At 43.0% G+C, this 26,365-nt stretch overlaps 1 protein-coding gene across 1 annotated transcript in view; it reads right to left on the bottom strand.

The window, feature by feature from the left end:
- The window catches only part of DIAPH1 (diaphanous related formin 1), a 112,511-nt gene extending 86,982 nt beyond the window's left edge, over positions 1-25,529 (bottom strand). Inside the window, exons 1-4 of the mRNA XM_053246679.1 lie at positions 25,145-25,529; positions 6,928-6,954; positions 4,307-4,465; positions 3,647-3,748 (exon numbers count right to left, since the gene is read on the bottom strand). Coding sequence (XP_053102654.1) covers positions 3,647-3,748; positions 4,307-4,465; positions 6,928-6,954; positions 25,145-25,276 — 420 coding nt within the window. The 5' untranslated portion in view covers positions 25,277-25,529. The remainder of the gene's footprint in view (positions 1-3,646; positions 3,749-4,306; positions 4,466-6,927; positions 6,955-25,144) is intronic.
- Positions 25,530-26,365: the final 836 nt, after the last annotated feature.

The following is a 26,365-nucleotide window of genomic DNA, read 5'->3' as shown; positions in this document are numbered from 1 at the left end:
AAGAGACAGTCAATGCTGCGATGCCAATCAGGAGCTTGAAGATCAACTGTGTTGTTGCAGTGGTGGGGGGGTAGAACTGCAAGGGAAACTAGCTACCAGGGGCAAGGAGGATCTCTGCAGTATAAGCTGAGCCAGGCAAAATGTAAGGAACCTCTGCAAGGCATGTTTTGTGAAGAGGGACACACTGCATGCTCTAGGCTAACTGAAGGTTTCTGTGTTGCCGAGTCCTTGGCTACACTGTCCAATTGGCAAAGCTAAGAAGAAGCTAAAGGTCCATCTAGGCCCAGCATCCTGTTCCCACAGTGACCCACCAGATGCTTAGTGATATGGGGCAGAACATTTTCCCACAGCTTTATTGTTCCTCATAGAAAGTTTTCCTTTTCTAAAACTGCATTGTTTCATAACAGAAACAATCAATACAATACCAGTCAAACTGGCATGACAAACATTGTCATCCAATTTGCCAGTGTACTCTTCTCACATTTCCATGTATATATTTAGTCAACATGTGGGGAGAGACTGTGGAGCCTGGCCTCTGCCATATCTGCTGGCCTTGCTCCCACTTCATAAATTCAGCAAAAGGCAAGAACAGGCTCTCCCTGCACAGAGTTTGTTTTCATCTTCCACTGAAAGGAAAGAGGTTGAGGGCAGGAGCCGTAATTCCTCTGTGCACATTGACTAACTGCTTGGATGGAATGCAAGAGCAGCATTTATACCTAGGAAATATATAGATATCGAACGTGGACTAAAATTAGCATATTGATGGTTTTCGTCTGCTTTTTTCTTAAAGTTTCAACAATAAAAGGGCTTAAAATATTTAGAAGTATTCCCACAAAAATAGTTACTATGTAAAGCTTTGAATATAAACAGTCAATATGGTTTAGTGTACCTTATTGATTCAGATTCAGACACACACACACACACACACACACACACACACACACAATTCATAATTGCAGTTCAAGTACTTTTGATCATTGGAAACAGTTTTGAAATACTTATACATCATGTAAAAGCAACATGGTGTACTTCTTCAGTTTTATTTAATACAGGGTTGCACAACGCCAGCCCTCCAGCTGCTGGACTACAATTCCCACCAGCCCTGACTATTGGCCACTATGGCTGGAGGTGATGGAAGTTGTAGTCAAACAGGTGGAAGGCCAAACTTGCATAGCCCTGATTTACTAAATGTAAGACAAACGTATTAAATCCAATCCTACTAGAACCTTTTCCAATTCAAAGTTTTCAGAAAATCCACAACACTGCAGATGCCTCCAGCAAGCCAAAGAAAGGAATTAAGGAAAAGTCCTCTTCCCTCGCTGCTGTTCTCCAGCATCTGGTGTGCAGAAGAATACTGCCTCTGAATTTAGAGGTTCCATACAGGAATCATGACCAATAACCATGTATAGAGCTATCTTCTGTGAATGTGTCCAATTCTCTTTTAAAGACATTTGAACTAATAGTAACAATCCAGCACATGTGGGTATCTGCAACAGAGCAAATCAGAGCAGTATAGAGTAGCTTCTGGATACTCTCAAGATAGGTGGGAGAGAAAAACCAGAATGGTTTCAGAACTACTCGGTTCACCATTCTAAATCTAACAGAGACTAAATGGGAAGCACTGGGAAAGATGGAAGACATGAAAGATCAGTAGAAAACCGCAATATACTGTGGCTTCCAGTGTGTTCTCTCATTTTTTTCATCTGTGTGCAGAATGAATTTTGATACTGGGCAGCAGTATCAAGGCAGCGTGCGCGCATGAGTATTCAGAATGTGGCCTTCTTGATTCAGCCTGAGCAGGATCTAAAATTAACTGAGCAGACATCAAAAAACGTGTGAGTGCGTGCACACGCACAAGCCTTAGAGGGAACACTGATGGCTTCCTTTCTGTAATACTTCCCATTTCAATATGTAATAAACACTGATTCAAATTGCAGCTATCCCCACTATTATATGCAGCATAAACACACTCATTAAATAGAAAAGCAACATAAAAAGCTGTTGCCTTGTTCTCATAATATTTCCCCTGCGCATAGTTTTAAAAGAGGAACAAAAATATCTTGTTCTGCCTCTTTTAATGCCAGAGATTCCTCAATAACAGATCCTCACATGTAGTGGCTTCAAGCTGTAAGCCCACAACTGTACCCAAGGATTATGGCATATTCACCAGAAGAATACAGCCAATTGGCACTGGCTTCAGATGGGGCAGAAGCTAATGCTGAGAGGTTGGGCCCAAGTGGAAGAAATCTGAGAATCACTAAATCAAATACATGTTAGGATTTTAAACAAAACAAAAACAAAAAATAGCAGTAAAGAATTGGGATTGTCAGGGCTGTCCTTAGAGAGCCCTGGTGGGGTGTGGGGCTGGGGCAAATCAGCCAGTGCAGGGCCCCCTTCCAGTTAATTCTAATGGGGGTTAAAAAAGCGGGGGCCCGGGCAATCACCCTGCTTGCCATGCCCTAAGGACAGCCCTGGGGATCGTACAGGAAATTCTTCACTTCCAAAGATGAGCTGTTCAACCTTTTATGCAAGCAAATCATGAGGTTTTATACACAGCTGCAACATGCTCAGCCCCTATTAATTCTCCTTCCATAAGGAGGGGCAAAGTTGATCCAGGAGATGGAAAAGACAGTTCTGAAGTGTTAACCTAGCATGGATACTCACAGTGTGATAAATACATGACGTTAATAAATTAAGCATTGCACTAATTTGGCAATTAGAATGAACACCCCTTGGTTTTGGCACTGTGGTGCTCTTATATTACATATTTATTTATGTGACATATTTGTATACCGCCCAAAACTTGTGTATTACATATACAATTACATCATTCTGAAAGCTTTGTTTTTAAAAATATCTTTAGTTAAGGCTGGCAATTTATGTCACTCCCCTCTCCTTGGCCAATGTCTCCTCTGCCTGAGGATTTACACAATGCTTTTTTAGTGCTCACATCCATTATTTTGATGTAATCCTTAATAACCCTGCAAGGGAGTACTATTATCCCTTCATTGCCGATGGGCTGAGAGACAGTGGCTTGCCTAAAGAGCCAGTGTGGTGCAGTGGTTAGAAAGCTCGACTAGGGCTGGGGAGACCAGAGTTCAAATCCCTATTCAGCCATGATACTTGATAGGTGACTCTGGGCCAGTCACTCTCTCTCAGCCTAACCTACTTCACAGGGTTGTTGTGAAAGAGAAACTTAAGTATGTAGTACACCGCTCTAGGCTCCGTGGAGGAAGAGCGAGATATAAAATGTAAAAAAAAAAAAAAAGAAATGAAATAAAGAAATAAATATAAAGCCACCTAGGGGAATCAGTGGCTAAGATGCAGTCACTAAGCAACACCAGCTTATTCAAGGAAGATAGTAAATGTGTGAGAAGGTCACATTGAAGGCTGTTGTTGTTGTTGTGTAGAGAGAACTGTGTGACCAACTCCATCCCTTCCCCAACAGCCACCACCAGGTGACTGATTTCTTTCTACCCTCAAAACAGTCACTGCCTGAACATCACTTTTTGAAACTTGGGGCTTCTGAAACTGCCATTTTCACTGCAGGTGAAGGGCTGCTCTTCCAGGAGAAAGGGGCTCAGCCCTAAAGTTATTCTCTGGATTGTGATCAGTCAACCTTGGCTTTCAGAGAACAAAAACTTACAGAATTGGAAGCATGCAGGTACTGGGAAAGCATCTCTCTCTTGATCACAATGTCCTTTTCTCGTAGAGGCTGCTTCTTTTCTTCATTTAGATTCATATCCACCTTTGAACACAAGAGAAAACACCTTCTCATCAATTTTTCTCCTGTCAAAATCTTGAGAAGGAAGCATTTTGCCTTTGGCAGCTTTTTCTCACTAATACAGTCTCTCATCTCCTATGTCAGGGTTGTTTGGACCGGAACACAAGTCAAGGCTACTTCAGTCAAAAAAGGGAAATTCCCAGCATCCTAGAGGCAAGTCAACCCTCACATGGAAGAAGTGGAATGAGCAGGGGCAGGGAAAGAAGGAGCCACCATGACACTGTCAGCTCGCAACACACAAGCTAAGTGGATTTTCAAACCTTCTCATTCTCAAGTCATGATCTCCTCTCTCTGGGTTCAATGGAGAAATGTTTTTGCGCCATCAGGCAAGGACACAGCCTGGAAGATGCTCCAATCTGTTTGGCTTCTGCTGTTTCATAATTCAGTTCAGCTTCTAAGAGGTCCATGCCTCCCTTTTGTCAATGTATCATAATGTGCTTTCTTCTCTTGGAAAGGCATCTATTGATCCCAAACCACCCCCAAATACCTAATCAGAAGAGGGGGGAAAATGTTTTAACTTACCAGCATCTTCTCAAAAAGATAAAGCACATCATCATTTGCATATTCCTGCAGAATCTGACTTGAGCCAGAAACCTCTGAATAAGATGCAGAGGAATTCCTATGTGCCACATTAGGCTTTTCCTTCTCCTTCTTTATCCTCATGCTGGTGAATCTCTCAATCTGATTAAGAAAAACGAAACATCAGAAGAGCCACATTCCTCGACCACTTCTCTTGCTATGCCCCTGTTAATTACTCCACACCGCACACTCTGGTCAAATTTATCTGCATAATAGAAAGGATGACAATTATAATTATAAACTCCAAGATCATACCTTTTATTCTATAAGGGTCAAGTAAAGAGTAGATTTGGAAGTTTGGGAAATTCACTTAAATAGTGGTGTTTTTGCAGGCTCTCAAAGTAACAAATTATAGATAACACAAATATTGTGCCTTTTTAAAATATATATATATCCTGTTTGTTTGTTTTTTAAAGAAGATGCCTCAAGGCAGCTAACAAAAGTTAATTAAAAAAAAGAAAAACCCTCAAGCGATAGCAGCAAAAAGAATCCCAGCTCAGCAGTAGTGATGGGGCCTTATGGGTCTCCCTGGCGAGGGAGTTTGCCCACAATAATGGTACCACCAATGAAAAGGCCCCTCTCTCATTAGCACCTGTTGAGCCTCAGGCAACAATGGAGAGAGAGGGACAGCACAGAGCAGAACCAGTGGTCCATGGGCTGGGGTGGGGGGACTATTGGTCCTCCAACATCATTTTCTGGGACCTACACTACAAGAATGACCAAAAGCCACCTAAAACATGATGCCTCCCACCAGTCCCACGCCAGAAAAAAGCCCAGAGGGACACCATGGTTGGTGGCACTGAACACCACTTAGAGATCCAAAGGAATCCAGAGGATTGAACCCCATCCTGCTCAGATCTCCCAGCTCAGATCATTCATGAGAATGACCAAGGCAGTTTCCATCCCTCGACCAAATTGGAAACCAGACTGAAAGAGTGATTTAGGTCATCAGTTTCTTCAAGGAAAATCTGGAGATGGGTCATCATGACAAGAGAGGAGAGCTGGTCTTGTGGTAGCAAGCATGACTTGTCCCTTTAGCTAAGCAGGGTCTGCCCTGGTTACATCTGAATGGGAGACTTGATGTGCGAGCACTGCGAGACATTCCCCTCAGGGGATGAAGCTGCTCTGGGAAGAGCAGAAAGTTTCAAGTTCCCTCCCTGGCTTCTCCAAGATAGGGCTCAGAGAGATTCCTGCCTGCAATCTTGGAGAAGCCGCTGCCAGTCTGTGAAGACAATACTGAGCTAGATAGACCAATGCTCTGACTCAGTATATGGCAGTTTCCTATGTTCCTGTGTTCCTATGACATACTCCAATACCTTGCTCAAGAATGGAATTACTGGAGATCAGACATGTAATTTGAATCAGAGGAGTCTAAGGCAGATTTGTTTTTAAACAGGGATGTACTATTGCCTCCTTCAAAATAGTTAGTATGACACCCTCTTTCAGAAAAGCATTAACAGCCTCTGCCATCCAGCAAGCCAGTGTCCATCTGGCCACAATGACAGGCAAAAAGAAGAAGAATTAAGTGCCCATGTCATATATTTCACCTCTCTAACAATCTTGTCTACATCCTCAGGCTGAACAAGCTCAAGAGAGACATAGAAACCTGGTACGTGGCAGCTGTCAACACTTCTAGCTTGGTTCAATACAAGCTGATGCTAACATGAGCCATCTAATCTGCCAAGTAATCACAGCAGGCTACTGAGGATTCCTCCAGGTCTCCCTATGGGCCAAGAGGTCATTGCTACCAGGAAGAGCTCCAGACTCAATGGTGATGGAGATTACCTTATGTCACCACAACCACCACAGTAAACCCTAAAATGGGTTCTAGTCTTTGTTTGGTCGGATTCATTTTCCTCTAACACTACTCCAACCACTCACTTATTTCCCTGCCCCTCGTTTCATGGTGAATGACCAAGCCACTTGCACTCTAGTAAGTGGCAAAGGGCACCTAGAAGCAATCATGATCAGCACCTGGGTGATCTCCACATTTCAAAGATCAACTAGAGCACTGCCAGGATTGCTAAATCAGCAGGAAAATACCAAACCATTCTCTCAACTCCTTTTGGATACAACAGACTCTGGGGGTGGATCATTCTAAGAAGTCCCTATTACAACACAGCTGCCACATATAGATGTAGCAATGCATTGAAAAAATAGCTTTTGCTTTCCCACAAAGCGCTTGAAGTGCTCCAAGGAGAAGAGAAATCCCCAATATTATTGTTAGAGAGGACACAAGCCTCAAGTCGGCATGAAATGTGGTGCTGCAGACAGAGCTCAGATTTTGCCACAGCCAGGCGCACACATCACATAAATTCCAGCATGAATGACACACATAGGCAGATAGGGCTACATGCCACAGCCCAGAAAAGCACTTAACATCCTACCAAAGCAAGTGCTTGACACAAGGCAGGATGCACATGCCATGCTAGCAGACACAGCACAATCAAGAAGTGGGCAACTGAAACACAGAAGGCAGCACTCAGAACTCATTTTTAAAAAAATAAGTCACAGCAAGCTGAAAGAGATAATGCAAGAGACAAGTTTAAAATGGGTGCCCTTACCTCATCTGCCATCACCCGCTTCAGATTCTGTGATTTGAAAAAAGAGGAGGAAGAAAGAAGTGAATCAGACACACAAGGGGGGAAAATTCAAATAAGAGAAAGGAGTGGAATTAAATCAGAGAAAGTAATGAAATTATCCAGCTCTGTCTATCGCCTTCTTAAAACAGAACACAGCCCAATATAACATTTCAAATGCTACACCACGTTCATAAAATCTTATTCAGCTGCAGTTGCCAAAGATTTAAGACCCAATCAATCATTTACACCTGAAAATACTTTAAACCAACAATCTAAAGAGAAGACAGCAAAGAGTCATTATGGCCCATAATGAAAGAACTTTTACAAGATTAAGACAAATACCAAGTGACTATATATAAAATATATAGCAATATAAAAACAATTTTAATTGAATATTTAGAATTTTCACTAGTTTTAAAGGGAGAGTTGAGCATTTGCTTTAACCTCTCCCACTAAAATCAATGGTTCTTTAAGGTGCATAGCCTTGGCCAGATCATGCCCTGTATGCATACTTAAACTGAGCTAAAATCCACACAATTGATATGGGAAAGCTAAAAAAAGGAAAAAGGAAAGCTAAAGATGTTGACTAAGATGGAGAAGAAGAAGCAGATGACGCTGAAGGAAGACAAGTGGTCAGGAACGCAGGACATAGCCAGCTGCCCAGCTCACAATACTGGACCTTCAATTAGGACTTGGTGCACAGAACTGAACTAGCTCAACTGTAGCACCCTGCTAGCTACATTTGGAGAACACTTGGACAGTGGTCCTAGATACATTTTAAAGTAGAAGTTTGGTTATTTATAATAGAATAGATAACAAGTTATTATATAAAATGTTTGGCCCAGTTCAGATATACATGTCGAGTCAGGATTGAATTCTGGTTTTGTGCAATGTGCCCCAATGTGTCAGTGTGCATGCATGCAAGCGAAGGAAGGATTCTATTTCTAGTACAGTCTCTGCTTCATATCTGGTTTATTTTGAAACTCTGGCTAGAATAAGTCAGAATTGCCTAGTTCAGATACAATGAGAGATCCAGGCTTATGCTAAACCAGGACTGGAAAAGAATACACCATTTGTGCATGCACCGAAGGCTAGACTTTATCGAATCAGGCTATTATCAACTCATACCATTAATTTTGTGTGTTTCAGTTTATCACCAATGAATAACTTGAGGTGGTGGTAACGATTGCTCTTACCCCTTTCCATATCCTAACAAATTAGCACCTATGAGCATTATAGATGGGTTGCAGATATTTTCCATGTTGAAGTTAAAGATTAAGATTCACACACCAACATGGAGTGCAATAATTGACCAATTCTGCATCCCCCCACTGGCACTTACATTTTTCTAACTTTAATTGTATACTCTGTGTAGAAATTTCTATAAAGAGAGAATAAAGCTATGAATCATACCTGGAGTACATATTGGAATAGTGGAATATCTCAAACATTTAGTAATTCTCCCCCAAGGAGTTTTATTGGGTCACAAATGGCCAAACATCTATTGACAGAGTTATTAGTTTAGAACATAATGGTAAAGCTGTAGACATAGTTTATCTTGATTTCAGCACAGCATTTGGCAAAGTCTTCCATAATATCCTTGTTGACAATATGATAAGATGTTGGCTAAATGACAGCCAGCTGTGGATTCACAGCTGGTTGTACAAGCTTATTCAATGAGTGCTCATAAATGGCTCCACCAGTGACTCGGCTGCTTGGGGCCACTGGGAAGGTGAGTGATGGCACCGGCAGCCACACCAGCTAGATAAGCAGCTTACTTACTCACTTGCCGCCCCTGCCTGGACCCCTTATTGTACTGAACCACTTCGCACAAACTGGGCCTGGTTCAGTTCAATCACTGACCAAACCACCTTCTGTTCGGACTAAAATCAAACCAAAAAACCAGTTAAGATGCCAACCGGTTCAGCATGAACCATTCATGCACACCCCTAACATGAAGGACATGAAGCTAGGGGTGTGATAGCTAGCTTCGAAGAGTCAAAACTATCTCGACAAGCTTAAATATTGGGCCAAAACCAACAAGACGAAGTTTAACAGAGATTAATGTAAAGTTCCACACTTGAATTTTTAAAAAAATCAAATGCACAAGTATTGGATGGGGAAGACCTGGTTGGCAGCAGCAAATGTGAAAAAGATCTGGGTGTCTTAATGGACCACAAGTTGAGCATGAGCCAGCATTGATGCAATTACTTTAAAAAGCTAGTACAATATTTGGCTGCATTAACAGAGGTACATATAGAGAAGCAATTATTCCACTCCATGTTGCACTGGTCAGACCTCAGCTGGAATACTGTGTCCACAGCTGGCCACCACATGTTAAGAAGGTCATGGATAAGATGGAACAAGATCAGATGAGAGCAATAAAGATGGTGCAGGGTCTAGAAATGAAGTTCTAGAAGGAATGGGTATGTTTAGCCTGAAGAGAAGACCAAGGGGAGATATGATAGTTGTCTTCAAATATCCAAAGGGCTGTCCCATGCAAGGAGCAGGTATGTTTCCTGTTGCTCATGAAAGCAGGACTAGAATCAGTGAGTTGAAGTTACAAAAAAGGAGATTCAAGGAAGACAATGGGAAAAATTTCCCAATTGTAAGAATTGTCTGACAGTGGAATAGTCTCCTTTATGCATCAGTGGGCTCTCCTTCACTAGAGGTTTTCAGAGAGTCTTGAGAGCCATTTGTCAGGAACATTGCAGCTAAATCCTACATTGAGAAGAGACTAGAATATGTCCAAGATCCCTTTCGATTCTACAATTCAGAGGATAAATCCTTGTACATAACCGACCACAGTTCTTGGCAGAGATATTTTTTTGCAAATATATTCCTCGCTATTTAAATGCTTCAGGGCAGGTGGCAGTATTGTACCATATGACCAAGCCGCCACCAACTGTGCTACTGCAGATTCATACAAAAGCTCTACAGATTTGTACCAACCACCACCACAGATTTACTCATGCATTCCCCCTGTCCCTGTTACTTACGGATCACAAAGCAGCCTGAACCATTTCCCTGACAAACTACTTGCATGTCCGTCCCAGGCACATGGTTAAAGCTTGTCCATCAACCCTACAACAAAGCAGCTCCATAACTCCTTAAAAATATTTTTACTTTACCAAGCAAGTTACTTCAGTTGTTTCAATAAATATTAAAGTGTCTGCATCAACTCCATTTCCAAGTTGCCACCTTACCTAATCTCACCTAATCCCTGCTATTCACATACCCCTGCCCTACATTCAGTACAACATGGTCCAGCTCCTTCCCAGATTATGGCTGACTACAAAGATTTCCCAATCATCCTCAGAAAATAAGAGCCAGCCTGTTTATTATTATTATTATTATTACATTTATATCCTGCTCTTCCTCCAAGGAGCCCAGAGCGGTGTACTACATACTTGAGTTTCTCTTTCACAACAACCCTGTGAAGTAGGTTAGGCTGAGAGAGAAGTGACTGGCCCAGAGTCACCCAGCTAGTTTCATGGCTGAATGGGGATTTGAACTCGGGTCTCCCCAGTCCTAGTCCAGCACTCTAACCACTATACCACGCTGGCTTTAAACTTCAACTTCCAGAAGACACTATTAGTCCACAAGGGAAAAGGCAGAAAATTAGTCTAGCACGCTACTAGCCAGAGCACAGTACAGCTCACTGAAGAGCTTCTCAGAGCTGGGGGGCGGGGGGGGAGCCTTAATTTAAGACAACTATGAAATAATCATTGTCCATAACCATCATTGCAGTTCTGAGGCGCTAGAATTAATTTTAAAATAATAAGTCTAACTATACAAAGGTGTTGCTCTGTTTGCTTATATCCTCAGCCTCCTCAACTTGCATTGAGAATGCTTAGTACAAACTTGCAGGGCAGCTACTCCTTGGTCTTTTACACTCCTGAAACTTTGGAAAACAGAAAGTTGTTTGTAACTCAGGAACACTGCTAAGAAGCTTAATTGTTCAAGCCAGGGAGAAGAGATTATGAATCAATTTAAACATCAAAGTAGTCAGCATTTTTAAATCCACACCCCTCACCCATATTATATTTGATCAAGACTGTGTTTCAGCAAAGTCAGTGATGCACCTTGCAACAAAGTATGGACTGATACTGGATCAAAGGTTTGTGTAAGCTTACTCTGCAGATAGCTATACTACAACCTTCTAGAACAGGAGTAAGCTACCTTGGCTCTCCAGGTGCTGCACTACAACTCCCATCATACCTAGCCACAACAAATTGTGTATGGGAATCATGGGAGAAGTAGTTCAGCAACAGCTAGCAAGCCAAGGTTGCCTACCCCAGTTCTAGTATATAGTCAATAGTATATTGACTTATAGTACTTGGATACCGCTTTTCAGGCTGCGCCTCTGAAGCAGTTTACATGTTTTAAAAAACCACACAAGATAGCAGAGTGAAAAAAGCCAGATAAAAATGGAACAAAAATGGTAATAAAGGAATGAAATAGGAAATGTTCTCAGTCATGTACAGTCCAATAGCAACACAACTGTTGAGAGGTAGGGCATGGCAACATAACACTTTTTCTTGAGAAAGGCATATGAATGACTTGCCCTTAAAAGATTCAGTCTTCTTTGCCCTCTTTCAATTGTCTTCTCTCACTTCCTTGCAGAAAGACTGTTCTGTTCTTTTCAAGTTTAGTTTTATTTATTTATTTACTTACTTACTTACTTACTTACTTACTTACACAGTCAGACAGGTGTTATTGACTGGTTTGTTTTATCCAGACATCGAGTCCTTCCCAAGGACCTGGGATGGCTGAAGTTCATTATCAATGTTGTTGCTGTTATTATAGATATTGTCGCAGAATATAGGCTGTTTATTATTATTTCCATTCTCTTCACCTCCAAGCAAGATGTTTTTTCATTAGCCCAAGGCAGAAATGGACGGAGAGTCATATATTAGCTAAGATAATGGAGTGCTACATGGACATATGATGCAGCAACTTTGCAGAAGCTAAACAGATCTGGGTCTGGTCACTACTGAGCTTGGAAGCCACTTGGAAATCTCATGTAAGCGACCTTGAGTTCCACCATAGAAGAAAGGCAAGATATAAATCTAATAGTGTTTGAATTTATAGGGAGAGAATTATTGGACAGAGATGGAATGAAGCACTCTATTAATGGAGAATATTTTCCTCCTGTCACAAGTTCCAGAATAGGGGCTTAGCTAATTGAACAAGGGGAGGGGGGACAAATGTCCCCCAGACCCCTGAGGCAGAGAGGGGCCCACTGGCTGATTGACAGTGTGCTCTTTGTTCTCTCCCTCCTGCCTCCCCCAAAGATGGTGTCAGGGAAGTTGCGGAGAGGCAGGGGCCAGTGTTCCCTCTAAGGCGTGCACATGCTCAGAAGTATGTTTCTTTAAATGTCCGCTCAGTTAATTTTAGATCCCACTCAGGTTGAATCAGGAAGGTCCCACTCTGAATGCACATGCACTCACACTGCCTTGATACTGCCGCCCAGAACAAAACTCATTCTGCACACAGATGAAAATAATTAGAGGGAACACTGGCAGGGGCCCATCTTCCCTTTTTGTCCTAGAGCCCACTTCAGCCTTGCTGTGCCCTGGATCTGGAGTCCTTCTTTTGCATGCTCAACATAGTTCTTGAGCGCAGCTAAATCTAGCAAGTGCAGACTAATAAAATATCCCCATCATATACAACCCATATCACTAATGGCGAGGCCTTCCACAGCCTGTTCATTGGCACAAAGAGAGGACCCTTTAATCCCGTATATTTAGGACTACACAGTACTATGAAGTATTTAGGCAGGGCGTGGAGTCCCTTTTCAGAAAGTGTGTTTCAGTGGTGAAGAAATGCTGTTTACTTGTCCCTACAGCAACCTGATCAAAGTCTCCTCCCATGCTGAACTAGTGCTGTCCCTTCTGCCAAGTGGAAGCTGTCATGCCAGAACTGCAGCACAGAAATCATGAGCAGCTATGGGCGTGCCCACACTCCCACAGGCCAGCACTACACACAGGCTGAAGTAGGGGAGTGGAACTCTTACTGCGGGAGAGAGAGTGAGCAACAGGTCAACAGGAGGGTGGAGATCTCAAGGACTGTGATTAATGAATACTGGTTGTAACTATAGAGGGAGTGAATTCATGCACTCTGAATGGCAACATTCTTCCAGCAACTTTTATAGTTCAGTAGAGCCAGGTTCCATAACCATGCAGTTGCTTGCTGATCAGTAATCAGAGAACTTTTTCATAAATTACAAAAATTAATAAACTTCTCATTTTAGTTAATAATAATACAATTATTTAGAAAGACAAAATGTGGGTCAGCTTTATGCTACATGCACAATAATATATCCTCATATACTGCATTAAACTGCCATTACCCACAAGTTGCATACTCATAATAAAATATTAAGACCCCCACTCACTAGAAACTTTCACTGGGAAGGATGGAAGATAAAGATCCACCACTGAGACTATACAATGTTTACTAAAGGACATTAGAAGAAAATTGATCTCTGTTCTATATCCTTAATTATCCTTCCCAACATGCAGTGTTTCTGATAGCCAGTTAAAAGGCCATTCCATTTTAAACCATTCATTCTCACTGTCCAATTATTCTTGCCTGATCTTCAGTTTCTCTACATCTACCTTTATCTGTAACACACACAATATATATTTAGATGTGTTTTAGGATAGTACAGATATATATGCCATATTTTTTATCATTAATCAAAATATGCTTTTGACGATATTGGCACTTCAATTACATAAATAAAAATAATGAAGATTATGGCTCCCCCCCCACCATATCAATATATAATTTTTCCATTTTGATTTAATGAAATTAAGTATTAGCAGTACAGCTATTATTCCCCTAATCTGCTTGATATTTATCTTTTTTTATTTTTAGAAATTGACAAACAAGATTTAAGTGTTTTTTCCTCAATATCTGCCACTTTAAAAGACTGCATTGAGGGACTATGTAACTCTCCTGTAGCAGCCTGGTACAAAAACTTTATTATTGTGATGGTACCAGAGAACAGGACCAACAGGTAAGATTAAATATTACTTGAATTATGAATTTTCCATACAGAAAAAAGTTTGCTTTTTTACATATTTGCACAGCAAGGTTTTACCACATAAGACATTCTTCCAGGGACAAAACTACACATGTTTAAGCTTGTCATCATGGGCTTTAAACTTCCTTTTAAAAATAGGAGGCAGATCTGAACCACAGCAGGGGGAGTAGGGGAGGCAGCTAATAGACAGAATTGTGCACTTTGATTCACAAGCATGGGATTTTACAGAAATGTTGTCAGATATGTATGGTTTAAGAAAGTAAGACTGGACACCCCAACAAATCCAATATGGTGGCCAAAAATAAATATGGCCTCGCAGTAAAATCTTTTTTAAAAGAGTAAAGAAATCTTTAAATCTGCAGTTCCTAACTAGTTGACATGTTAGCATAGCACAGGCTTTGTGATTAAGTCATGATCTGAAGCGATAATGGCTATACTCTCACTTTGGTTTGTTGGTTTGTTTATTAAACTTCTATACCGTCTCTGGGTGGTTTAAGTACACCCTTTTACACTATCACCTTAATCAGGCATTATGTTCTCTGGGGACACCAACTGCTTCAGGAGCCAGCAGGATTATACCGGCTAGCCATGACCCTGGGCATCTTGTGTTCAGTCTGTGGAGGCATACACTGAATGTGGTGAGGGTTTCTATATGTGACTGAGAACCCTGAGCATTCCACAGAGGAAAAACCCTCCTGGCATTCAGCACTTACCCCTGTAACCAAATGCTAAATGTTGGGATGCCCAGGGGAATGGCTAGCTAGCACAATCTCACTGTGTCCCTCACATGTTTGCAGAAAGCATAACTGTCTCATGACCTAGTCTGTCACAACCCCCACTCACTGCAGTGACTCAGTCTCAGATGCTGAAGAGGTGCCCCAGTCCTAGGTCATGATACCAGGCCAGAAGCCAAGGAGGCTTTGGACCATAATATCAGATTGGAGCCTGGAAGCATTGGGGCAGAGGATCCCCAAGAAGGCTGCCTGATAGCACCTCTGAAACATAAGCCCTCTAGAGAGCTGGCCTCTCTCACACCATCACATTCCACATCATTCCAACATCTGCATGCCAGCCCCTCGGCAAGACTTCAACTCTCTAGGCAAGGAAGTGGAGTGGGCAGGGGAAGAGGAAGGGATAGTCAGGGCTCACCTTGAGGAGTTAAATTAACAAATTTGTTCCCCTGGAACTCTCCAAAGTCCTGTGGACCTGACTTGCTTTGCCTTCACCCTGCCTTGTGGGCAACCTGGACAGGGCAATAATCCCTGAAAAGGGCATACTTTTTCCATTGTCACTTACCAAGTTCAACCAGAGGGTGGGGCTAAACAGTATACTGCCTATTATAGCTCATAAGAACTTTTTTTTTTTGTAAGATCCTCTCCATCTCTTCTGAGCTTACTTCTCTACCCTTCACATTAAAAGATGGCCAATTTCTTCCTTTAAAAAAAGAAAGAAAGCAATTTTCCATAGCAGATCTCAGATATGGAAGAATTGCCATTAAAGAGCACTTGCAAAGTGAGGATGAAGCATGAAGGATCTCCATTTCATATGAAGCATTTTTACACCTTAGGATACACGCACAGCTTCCCATATATTGCTGCTAGGAGTGTTAAATATTCCTTTATCATTGCGTTAGGAGAAGGAGACTTCTCACAGACACTTCTGGCTTGAGGGAAGCAACTCAGCCTCTTACCCTAGGTCTTCATATCCAAGTAAGACATACACTCATTACTTCTTGTGGTTTGAAGCACAGGAAACGAGTCACCACCCACAGGCCTAGAACTAACGGAAGAGGCTGCAGTGATGAAATAAGTCTCCACCAAGAGCAAACCTTCTCAACATTGTTGCACAGAAGCCATGCTTGCATGTGATTCCTCCCACCTCCCCAAACTGAGATAGTCTGCTGGCAGACAATTAATTAAAAGTTATATTGTTGCCTAACACAAGGGCTGTCCCATCACAGATAAATGTGATCTGTAGCCACCATTAGAAAGACTCCAAAATAAGACCAGAGGAAGAAATGCAAATCAACAGATATTGAATTAAACAGACACTACTATGCAACAAGTAGCTTCAGCTAGTGCACCAGCTGTGCCCCTTTCTCAAAAAGGCAGATCTGGCCACAGTTACCCATGCCTTAGTCATGTAACGGCTAATTACCATAGTGCTTTAGGTGGGACTTCCCCCTTGAAGAATATTCAGAAACTGCAGCTGGTGCTAAATGAGGCAGCAAGGATGTTATCCTGAGCTGCCCGCTGGGATTATATTACACCCATTTTGAAAGATCTACATTGGCTGCCAATTTGTTTTCAGGTCCAATTCAAGGTGCTGCTTTTGACCTTTAAAGCCCTTTAATGCTTTGGGCCCTGGATATCTGGACCACCTGCTCCTAAGGGTTTCTGCCCGCTTGACAAGATCATCAGAGGGGGCTCTGCTCCACATGCCAACAATGAGGGAGGCTCAGCTGTTGTGCACACAGGACAGGGCCTTCTCAGTCATTGCCCCCAGACTTTGGAATACTCTCCTGGGAGGCATCCGCTTCTCAGTCTCCATCACCATTTTTAGAAAGCTAGTGAAATCTTGGCTTTTTACCCAGGCTTTTATACAAGTCTTGTCTTTGTTGCTGCTGCTCTGTATTTTGTGATCTTAATTAGATTTGTATTTTTATATTCCAATTTAGTATTTTTCATTGTGTAACACTTTTATAATTTTATATTGTTTTAAATGTTTTGTAAGCCACCCTGAGGTTGTTTTAATGAACGGTGGTATAAAAATCTAACAACAAACAAACTTGAGAAACAGGAACCCAGAGGTGTGAAGAAAAGCCATTACAGTTTAGCCAATGTATGGAAGCAAAAGGTCAGTGCCTTTGTTGTTGCACCATCATTACAGCAACAGACTCTGGGCTGTCTTCCTGCACTTTCAAGCATGTTGAATGGCCACCCATAGCAAAGCTTTCTGTCAAGCTTCTGAAATACAAACTTAATCAAATGCCTTTCAAATTGCCGTCGTCCAAATACATAGGAGAACAGATTTCACCAAACACCTACCATATCATAAAATCAGCCCTCAGAGGGCTAAAGTACTTTTGGAAAGCAGCCACTGACCAACCATGCCAAAACACATTGTAGGAGCAACTTGCAGAGTGGTGGCATAGTTGCCAGAGTCTTGGATTGTGGCAATGTTCCCTGGAACAGGGATTCCCAGATGTTGTTGACTGCAACTCCCATAATCCCAGCCAAAAGTCATTGCAGCTGGAGATGATGGGAGCTGAAGTCAAGAACGTCTGGGCATTCCTGTTATAGGGAACAGACCCTGGTTCAAATCCCTACTCAGCCATTAAGCTCTTTGGGTGACCTTGGGCCATCTCTCAGCCTAATCTGCCTCCCAGGGCTGTTGCAAAGGTAAAAGGAAGGGGACGGAGGAATCCTGGTGAAATGTTTCCTCCAAAAAAAGGGGGCAGAAACATCACAGCAGAAGTCTCTTTAGACTGTCAGCCCTTTGTGGACAGAGAATCAACTTAATTTCCCTATGTAAACTGCTTTAAGAACTTTTGTTGGAAAGCAGTATATAAATATTATAACAATACTAAACTCTTCAGTAACGTATCACCACTACATAGTTACTTGGTTCAGATGCAATATCAAACCATAGCTTTCTGCTACATAGCAAGCATGAGCACACCCCCTCCACCTCTAGCATGCTCTGCTTCAATTAGTTACTTTCCCTTTAGTACAAACCATAGTTTGCTCTTCTCTCTCAACCAGCAAACTGTGGCTTACATTTCCACAGTTTGCTGGTTGAGAGAGAAGAGCAAACTATAGTTTGTACTAAAGGGAAAGGGATTGAAGACCATGCTTTGAGGATGGTTCACTTTCTTGACTGGGAAGGTCAAGCAATAAAACCATTTTGCCAGTTCAGATAACAGTAAAGTTCCCCCCGCCCCTTGCAAAGGAAGAAGGAACTAACTGAGCAGACAAAGTAGGAAGGAGGGGGAGAGGAAGGAGCAAGTGGATACCTTTAGCACAAAACCATTGTGTCATCATAAGTGTGGACAAAATTAGCTACACTAAACTCAGAACCGGTGCCGCATAGCACCTGAGACTAAGTTGCAAATCAGATCTCCAGATCAAACCTCATTTAGGCTATGAACTCACTAGATGGCCTTAGAGGAAGCCGTTCTCTGTCAGCCTTGGCTCCCATTCCAAAATAATACTTATCTACTTTATAGGGTTGTTATAAGATAATACATATGAAGCATTTTGCACACTCAAAAGTATTCTACAAGGGCTAGGAATTATTATTAGCTGTATTATCTGAACAATAAAGATACCTTTGAAAATATTATTCTCTCTCGTTGCTTTCTATAATCGGAATTCATTCCCAAAATATCGATTCTGATCTTTAATTTTTATCTGAACGGAAGGTTTGCGTGGCTTGAATCAAGCTTCTCTGTTCTTTCACATTAGATTGTTTCTTGATTTTGTAGATATATTACCAAATGTGAAGGTAGGAGGATTTGAGAGTAATAATCTGACAATTATTTGAATATCTCACTCAACATTCCAACTGAAAATTTGGAATAAATAAATGGTCAAAGAAAAACACAGGAGTAAAGTGTTCCATCCTCCACCAAATTACTCTAGATTTCCTAGACTTGCTGCACTACCTAGACTTCTTCAGACATTATTTAAAAATCAAGGGGGCCCTTTAGTCTCTCTGACACATCCAGAAGCCCCACTCACCCATGGCTACAATATTTGTCTCTGCAAAGATGCTGTAACAATGGGAAGCAGGGCAGGGGTGAGGGTTCCAAGCATGTTCAGCGTGGGGGCAGGGTTTCCAAGCATTCTCTCAGAATGCTGTATGTACCCTAGGGATGTCCATAAAACCAGTTTTGCCAGTTCAGTTTGAATCCAAACCTGATATGAACTGACCCAGCCCGGTTCAGTTTTGGTTCCAGTCGAATCAGACAGGTGGTCTGCTGGTAAAAAGAAATCTAGTGAGGATTCCCCTTTACCAGTAAAGGGGCAGGGGGGCTTCCCTAAGCCTAGAGGGAGCAGGAGAGTCAGTTAGTACTTACAAGTACTATCGGTGTTGGCCATGGGGGGGAAGGTGGACACTCTCCCTCACAGAGCCTCCCCAGAGTAGCCGTTTCAGGCCTTCTCCGGCCCAGCTTGGGCCTCTACACATGTGTGGAGGGCATTTTAGTGAGCTAAAGGGCATGGGGGGAGCCGCCACCCCCCAGCAGCCACTGCCAATAGTACTTGTAAGTACTAACTGACTTCCCTCCTGCCCCCTCTAGGCTTAGGGAAGCCCCCCTGCCCCTTTACCTCACCAGATTCCCCTTTACCAATAAACTACCAAATCAGTCCAGTTTGGACCAGGGCCGGTCCAGTTCAAACTCAGACCAGCACACACACCCCTTTCGGGGGCTGGTCCGATTCAAACTTGGACCACCCAAACCAGGCTGGTGTGATGTTGAGCCCAGCTCTAATCAAGCTGGCTCGCACATCTCTACCGTATGCCTCCCTGAGGGCTCCTCAGTCTGGGCTGTCTGTTGCTCAGAGGAGCTCCTCTACATTTCCAGATTGCACTCTGCCTGCTTGCTGTCAGTTGTTGCCTGGTTAGCTCTCCAGTCTCTCCAGTCCTGCTGTACATAGCTGGATTCTGAAACCATAGGGACTATAGGCCTGACCTATCTGGGATGCAGCATCTTTTTCTGGCCATCTCCTTTGTGTCCAGGGGCCAGGACTGGATCCTCCCAGCACTTAGGTCTGAGTACCTGACATGCAAGTAATATCATCCAGAATGCCAAGGGCAGTCCCCAGGAGGTGCCATCTCTCTGCACCATTGCTTCTTTTGCCAACAATTCCTTGGCAAGCCTCATCCCCAGACCAGTACAGTTGGCCATGTCTGCAAGAGCAGCTGCTGCAAGTTTAAGGAAGAATCATGTTTCCAAACACTGCAGCTATCTCAGTAATAATGAGCAGACGGTTAATTAATTGTGTGCATGTGAAAACACACTCTTGTCTGCAATTCTTCTGAGGACCAAAATGGACATGATGGGGACCAGTCACGTGCCATTCACATATGAAGTAAGGTGTGGAGTCTAGTTTTTTATCAAGAGTGGGATACAGGTGAGGGGAGCTAAACACTCTCCTTCACCATCTTACCTCCATGTTCTCCATTAACCCCAGTTCAGCACCAATACCGGATATGAACAGCACTGGGAGGAAAGTGAAGGAACAAAAAGAGGGCAGGAAGGCAAGGTGGGGCTCAGTTCCCCTCACCTGTATATGCCCACTTGCCTCAACAACTCTGCAAACAGAGCAGACACATGAACAAATAAATTTGGATTGCCCTCATTCCTGTCTACTTATTGTGAGAGCCATTGTGGTGTGGTGGTTAGAGTGTTGGACCAGGACCGGGGAGACCCGAGTTCAAATCCCCATTCAGCCATGAAGCTCACTGGATGACTCTGGGCCAGTCACGTCTCTCTCTCAACCTAACCTACCTCACAGGGTTGTTGTGAGGATAATCTCTGGGCTCCTTGGAGGAAGTGTGGGATATAAATGTAAAAATAAAAATAAAATAAAATACTTAGAGCTCTGAGTTGCATCATTTTTAAAAAGTCAACAGCAGCTATCCCTCACTTTAACCACATGAACACTGATCCAGGTGACCTGGTCAGAACAAACTCAGTAAAGTGGAGAGTTAAGAAATCCCAGTTGCTGGTTTGCTCAAGGATGTCCCATCACAAGAACTGCTGCATCAAGTAAGTTTTGTTTTACACTTTGCAAACACTGAGTCAGTCCCAATTTCAATGACAAGATAAAGCTGTCTCAGAATTGTCTAGGCTGAAGTGCTCCAAGGCAATGCAAATTGGGATGGTTGCCTTTGACTACAGGCTGCATATTCCTTCTGGCCTCAGAAGCAAGCTCTGCTTTGAAGATCAGCAGGTGTAACCCATGCCCTTCCTCCTTCCTTTCTCAAGTCTGGCTCCAACAAAATTAAAGCATGTAGCAAAGCATAAACATATCCCAACTCTATAATCAAGGCTTTGGTGCATTCTAGACACAGTTCCACTTCAGTAATATCCCTAGACGTAAGGAAAAATAAAGGAGAGATGGGGAAATGAGGCACTGAGATTGAGGGGAGGCAAAGAGCATGCAGGTAAGGGAGTAGCGCTGGTAGAGAGAGAGGTGGAAGGGGGGAAAGAAGAATGAAAGGAGGAATTGTAAGGAAACTCTGGAAGCAACAAGAGGCTGGAGAGGAAGATGAAAGTAGCAGGGAGAGAACATGGAGAAGGAAAATGGGGATGGATGAGGGCCGGAGGAGGAGACTTCTCCAGGAACAAAGAAGGAAGGCTAACCTAAGTGGAGAGGGGGGAAAGTGAAACATAAAACCAAGCACCCAGCATTTTTAATGGGCCTACAGCTAGTAGAAATATAAAAGCTCTGTTTCAACTGACAACTGTGCGCATGTGGGAGAAGATAACCCATTTCATCACAGTGTGTTTAGATTCTCTTTGATGAACACTACAATTATTTGGTAGCCTTGAATATCAATTTACACTGGGAAAAGAGAGATTTACTCTTAAACTCAATTAAAAATGTTAAAGAATGGAATGTGAAAAGACAGGTCATTTCCATGAGAACACTGGTAAAACCAGGCATGAGACTCACATTTGACTTTATGATCCACACTGGGACTATATGAGTGCAAAAAGGACTTGGCACTATGAGTATAATCTACGTGGTCAATGTTGTGGTTAGTGAGTCATGGATTTTGATTCAGAAGTTCTGGCTTCAATTCCATGAAGCTCATTAGGTGAACATGGCCCAGTCACTCTAGCCTACCTCACAAGGTTGCTGTGAAATTAAAATGGGGACATACTCATGTCCTGAACTCGTTGAAGGAAGTGAAATGTTATTAAACAGCAGCAGCAAACAAAATGCCTGTACACTGCTCTCTTTCTCCCTATTGCTGTACAAGGGGGGGGGTTCCTGCCACCCCTCCAACTTTAAAGGGGATGAGGAGGCATAAGCATCAAAGATTACTCTGCTCTTAAAATAGGACAAGGTACACCTAAAAGCATCTGGGCTGCACACATGCATTTTATCTAATCGATTTAAAAAGCTTCCCAAGACAAAGTGTATCATGATGGGTTGTTGCAATGTCCATCTGTTTCAATTATCCTGAAAGTCTTAATGATGTGTTTTCCATCCCCTCTTTCAATGTGAGTATTTTGAGACCAAACTCATTCTCCAAAAGCGACTAACACAACCTGTTGGTTCAGTTTTATTTTGTAGGTGTCTCATTCAAACAAAGTTCACAGTTCTCCTCTTCTGTTCTCCTAGCTTATCAACATATCTCTTAAGGGAAGAGAGAAGAATTGGTAGCAGTTATGAACTGCTACTGAGAGAGAAGAAACAGACAATGACATTCTCATATTCAGCTTGAGCGCAACTAGAATATAGGTTTTTATTTCAACTACTTGTTGCATTACACATTTCAAATAAATACTTGCCATTTTTTCCTATGACTGTCCATTTACGGCTTCAAGACCAACCCCCAACTTCTTGTGCATTTCAAACTCAAGCCTGAACACTGCACATCAGGAGCCATTCTATGACTACATATCTATGCACATTTTCAGAACACAAGCAGGGAAATCACTATCAGAAGTTACACAGCCCCAGTTAAGGTAACTTTTAAAAGGTAAACATTAATATCAGGAGTCAGATAAACATTAAGTGTCATATGCAATATTGATATTTTAGCTTAAATGTGCCAGAACTGAGGAACCTCTGCTACAAATCAATTTCTTTATCATTTAAGTAGCACAGGAATATCATTTCCGATTAAATCGTGGAAATGTATATTGTTCCCTGTAAGCTCACATAAAGCCACATGACGATTCTGAAAAGGCATCCAAAGCACAGCTATTCTTTGTAATAATAGCAAGCAATTAAGAGTGAACCACTGAGTTATATAAGGGGAGAAGGCTGGAAGAACCCACTGCTGCTTTTCACACCAGAGTGGACCCCTTCATCTGCTTCTTGGAGTCAGCCACTAACACACGCAATAATGGGAGCTTCTGTTGCCGCTCACATTGAGAAGAGGGAGGTTTAAAAAAAACAAAACACCCTTTGCCTACATCTTAGAGCCAAACTGGACAAGGATGTGATTGGATCAGGACTAAAGAGCTGGGGGAGCTAACCTTTGCCCTCCCCCCATGCTGTTTTTCTGATCTAAATTACCCCCTTATTATCCACGATTTGCCCTCTGGGGGGAAACATATCAGAAACCACATATGATTTTTAGTTCTCACACACACTGGAGTTCTGATCACAGACTTCCCACCTGTAGTCTGCTCTGGCCTTTAACTTGCAAGGGAAGAAAGTGGTTGAAGTGCATATTAAGGATTCTTAAGAAGTGGAATAGGGCTGTGCTGAGTGCCAGACTGAGCCCATAGGCTGCCAGTGCTTATTCCTTGGAATGACTGGATCATACTTTGAAAAAGTCTCCAAGACTGGCAACAGAAGTCAAGTGATATCAAGAATCACTGGTTATAGGATTTGTGGCCATAAGCTACAAAACAGAGAAAAGCATGGGCTACAAAACTATCTGTGACCCTTCACAATCCAAGTCCACAACTTACAGAGCTCCAACCAGAAAAACCATAACCAAAATCTCACCCAAGCAAAACTTCTTGCTACAGCTACAGAGAACCCATGAATGAGAAGTGAGCCACAGACATCAAGACATCTCTCCTCAAAATTAATGCAAAGTCTGACCCTGCAGAATGTCTATGATGCACTAAGGATACAGAATTTGCCCTGAAGGACACACTGCAAGAAACCAAACTCTTTAGTAAAGGCCAAGTAACTGACATCTTACAGCAAGTGCTGCTGCACCCCATGCTGCCTGATTAACACCTCCACTGACAGTAAGACTACTAGCCCTTTGGGGACAGGATTTTTTTTTAATGTTGTAAACTACTCTATCTATTGATAGAACAGGCTATAAATCAAATATATAATTTTTTATCTCCAAAATAGAAATAAGTTCTATCCCCCCATCCTTTCTAATCCTGGTAATCAAAGAATGAAAATAAGTATTTCACACACTAAAAATACTTGAAACACACAAGAAGCTCTCTTATACCAAGTTCGATCATTAGCCCTCTAGTGTCTACTAGCATCTACCAGTTGATTTAGTCCACTAGTGTCTTCTGGCTGCCAGCAGCTCTCCAAAGTGTCAGAGAGAGCTGTCTTTTCCATCCTAATGGCGCTGCAGACACTCACCACTTGTTCAACTTTTAGATACCTTGTTTTTTAAAGTTAGATTGTAGCTCATTTAGCAACTTTGACACCCGATCTGAATGAATGATTGATCCCTGCCCTATAAGATTGTGTTTGCATACATAAATCTGTATGTCTGCATTTATTCATGCCATATTTAAGCAAATACCACCACCCTTTTCTAAATTGCACGTATATAATTGAAGTGCATGCTGTCTCCAGCAGTGCCCTAGCTCAGACACCTGCCTTTACCCAAGGTCCTTTTTAACTGAAGCTATCAAGAATCAAACCCGGGACCTTCTACAGGCAAAGCACCGCTGTGGCCACTCGACTCAAACCCACAATCAAAACTTGACTCAAACCCACAACCCGCTTGACTCGAAGCCAAATCAACCCTGCTTCTGTCGAAAACTACCCCAGCGATTAGGTCTTAAATATCAGAAGCACGCGGATAGTTCCGCAGAGTTAAGAGAACACGGAACAACCCGAGCCCTCAAGTCCTCCAAGTCAAGAGTGGGGAACTTGGGCAAGTCTACGGGAAGAACACCCCAGCAGTGTCGGCCATGTGGGTCACTGGCAGAATTAGGACTGTGCTGCTAGACGGCGTCAAGCTGCCTCGCTCTGTCCCCCGTTCAGGAAGTTGGCGGGAAGAGCCGCTCCTCCCCGAGTCCCGGGACCAGGAGGGACACCTGCGCGGGCCGAGAAGCGCCTCGGCTTGTCCCACGCTAGGGGAAGAGGAAGCAGGGTCTGCCTCTGGGCAGCCGGACAGGTGCTCTCCCTCCCGCGCCCGGCTCCTCCTCCTCCTCCTCCTCCCTCCCTCCCTCTCCTGAACACTCACGAATTTCCGGGATTTTCCTCCTCCCGGATCCCCGGCTGCGGCAGCTGCCGAGGGCTCGTCGGGGCTCTTGCCCTTCTTCTTCTCGCGGCCGGAGCTAGCTCCGCGCGCGGATCCTCCGGCGCTACTCTCCATAGCGCTCGGCTAAGCCAGGCCCGCCAGCACAGATTACTCAATCGCTTCGGTACACGAGGTACACCGGGGGCTTCTAGCCCAGCCGGCAGAAGCAGCAGCAGGGCCAGCAAGAATGGCACTTCCGACACATCAGCTATAACACTGAGTAGCAGGACTGCTTCAAAGAACAGCAGCAACGCCAAGCGAACTCCAAACCAACAGTTCAACCGCTCGCTCAATGTCTACTGTTCTGCCTGGTTTCGTTCGTTTAGAATCCACGCCTGCCCCGATACGCCACGCCCACCACTATGTCGTTCCCACACGTAATAGAGGGAGGCATAGAGACAAAAAAAAAGCAAAAGACTAGAGTTGAGGCAAGGTCTGAAATTCGAGTTTAGTAAACTTCCCTGCTCTCTTTGGAGCGAAAATGGGAGTTGTCCAATATCCAGAGTCTTCAGGGTTTCAGTGTAGTTGTAATTTCGCGACAGCGTGTCACAGAAGGTGGCTGTTTCATGCTTTTTTTAGCTCAGTTTTCATGTTAAAAGTGTATTATTGTAGCTATAATTGCGCCAATGGGTTAAAAGCATCTTGGGCCCCCAGCTCCAGCCCATCAGTATTTCCTCTAACAGGGAATCACATGTTGTTGACTGACTGACTGACTGACTGATTAAGAGCCGTCAAGTCAGTGTTGACTCTTAGAGACAACATAGATAGATTCTCTCCAGAATGATCTGTCTTCAACTTGGCCTTTTGGGTCTCTCAGTGGTGCATTTATTGCTGTTGTAATTGAGTCCATCCACCTTGCTGCTGGTTGTTCTCTTTCCTTCAAATTTCCCCAGCATTATGGGACTTCTCAAGGGAGCTGGGTCTTCGCATAATGTGTCCAAAGTACGATAGTTTGAGCCTGGTCATTTGTGCCTCGAGTGAAAATTCTGGATTGATTTGTTCTATGAGCCATTTGTTTGTTTTCCTGGCTGTCCATGGTATCCTCAAAAGTCTTCTACAGCACTAAAGTTCAAAAGTGTCAATACTTTTTCTATCTTGCGTCTTCAAAGTCCAGCTTTCGCATCCATAGAGTATCACAGGGAAAACCATTGTCTGAACGATTCT

The sequence above is a fragment of the Hemicordylus capensis genome, chromosome 4 (assembly GCF_027244095.1).
Source record: "Hemicordylus capensis ecotype Gifberg chromosome 4, rHemCap1.1.pri, whole genome shotgun sequence".
Lineage (NCBI taxonomy): Eukaryota > Metazoa > Chordata > Lepidosauria > Squamata > Cordylidae > Hemicordylus > Hemicordylus capensis.
Note: the sequence above shows the minus strand (reverse complement) of the source record. Positions and strands in the feature narration are given on the sequence as shown.